Source organism: Propithecus coquereli, unplaced genomic scaffold, assembly GCF_000956105.1.
Source record: "Propithecus coquereli isolate 6110/MARCELLA unplaced genomic scaffold, Pcoq_1.0 Scaffold9, whole genome shotgun sequence".
Taxonomy (NCBI): domain Eukaryota; kingdom Metazoa; phylum Chordata; class Mammalia; order Primates; family Indriidae; genus Propithecus; species Propithecus coquereli.
In genome coordinates, this window is record NW_012155284.1 from 17,395,169 (window position 1) to 17,397,176 (window position 2,008).

At 36.8% G+C, this 2,008-nt stretch overlaps 1 protein-coding gene across 1 annotated transcript in view; it reads right to left on the reverse strand.

Moving 5' to 3' along the window:
- The window catches only part of IPO11 (importin 11), a 227,213-nt gene that overhangs the window by 121,021 nt on the left and 104,184 nt on the right, over positions 1-2,008 (reverse strand). Inside the window, exon 17 of the mRNA XM_012664506.1 lies at positions 690-766. Within this exon, the coding sequence (XP_012519960.1) occupies positions 690-766 (77 nt within the window). The remainder of the gene's footprint in view (positions 1-689; positions 767-2,008) is intronic.

Below are 2,008 nucleotides of genomic sequence, written 5' to 3' on the forward strand. Positions count from 1 at the left end.
TCCCCAACCCCTGGGCTGCAGACCGGTACAGGTCCATGTCGTGTTAGGAAATGGGCAGGAGGTGAACAGCTGTAGAGCAAGCAAAGCTTCATCTGTATTTATAGCCCCTCCCCAACACTAGCATCCCTGAGCTCTGCCTCCTGTCAGATCAGCTGCAGCATTAGATTCTGCATTATGGTGAGTTGTATGATTATTTCATTATACCTTACAACGTAATTAATAATAGAAATAAAGTGTACAATAAATGGAACGTGCTTGAGTCATCCCCAAACCATCCCCCCACCCCTGCCCCGTCCATGGAAAACTGTCTTCCATGAAACCGGTCCCTAGTGCCAAAAAGGTTGGGGACTGCTGTTCTAAATAGTTTATGAAATTGCTATCAAACATAGAAATTTTATCAGGCAAAATTCACTCTTAACTTGCAATTAGTTTCCTAAGAATACTTTTTTGGTTTTATTACAAATTTTCTCACAAGGTGAGGTTATTTAATGCTCCCTTTTAATAAACAGAAATAATTCTAAAAAGTTATACAGAAAAATCTAGAAACTATTAAAACACCATTCAACTTATTTGTCAATATCAGGGACTTTAATCAAAAGGGAAGGTATAATTGAAAGTCAGCTAGTTATAATGACTCAAAATTATGGCTGCATTCAAAAACATTAGTAAGTTTATGTTTTAACACATACCAAGAAGGGGAGACATATTCTGAAATATACGAAGCAACTCTGGTGTAATACATGGGCTGTTTTCCAATGTTACTAACCTACAAAGAAAATACAGGTAATTAAATCACTTTCCATGCCCATTAAAGCCATTAACTTAACTTAAATATAAAAAATGGTCTCATCTAAAGGAAGAAAGAAAGTAGACAATACAGTAAGTTACAAAAATCATCTTTCTATGAAAAAAATTACCAAATACCTCAAAAATTAAAAACCTACTATAAATTATGTAATATAATTTCTATATATATAGCAAAGGTGATAGGAAAAGTAACTACAAGTGACCCTTGAATAACACAGGTTTGATCTACACAAGTACACTTATATAAGGACTTTTTCAAACAAATGCAGATTGAAAATACAGTTCAAAGGATGCAAAACCCAAGTACACAGAGGGTCAACCTTTCATATAGCCAGGGTCTGCAAGGCGGATGGAGGGACTTGAATATGTGTGGATTGTGGTATGCGCGGCCGTCCTGGAATGAATCCCCTGCGGATACTGAGGGAAGACTGTACATACTAAATATCTATAGTAATGAATATATGATGATAAAGCAAAAGCATAACAATTATGGACTGGTCATGGAGGGATAGAAATTTTTATTTTGCTGTTCTGATTTTCTTAATATATTTCTCTGTGAAATGTAACTGATGTGTCCTTCGATGAGAAACTAGGCTAATAAATTGGTAATACAATCAGTGCTAAATGCTTAAAAAATACGAACTTAGTACAACAAAGGCCAATTACATGCTAATCTCACTGCATTAGCAATGTGAAACAATCAATGTATAAAAAATATAACATACAGGAGTTGTAGTTTATCACAGAAGTGTATGGCTGGTGGATCTACTCACCTCCTCTCACCCTCAAAGAAATAAAAGAGAAAAACTATGATTGTCACAGTAGCAGCAAGAAAGGGGGAAAAATCCTATTCAAAATCTAGTATTTGCTATAAAAACTATTAACTGATTATAAATAGAAAAGAACTTCCTGATGAGAGAGTATATATGATAAGAGTGTCAACTAACCACTCATAGCAAACATACTTAATGATGACATGTTGAAACCATTCTCTTGAAAAGCAGAAACAAGGCTGGGCGTGGTAGCTCACCTCTATAATCCTAGCACTCTGCGAGGCCGAGGTGGGAGGACTGCTTGGGCTCAGGAGTTTGAGACCAGCCTGAGCAAGAGTGGAGACCCCAGCTCTACTAAAAATAGAAAAATTAGCTGGATGTCATGGCATGTGCCCAGCTACTTAGGAGGCTGAGGCAGGAGGATCACT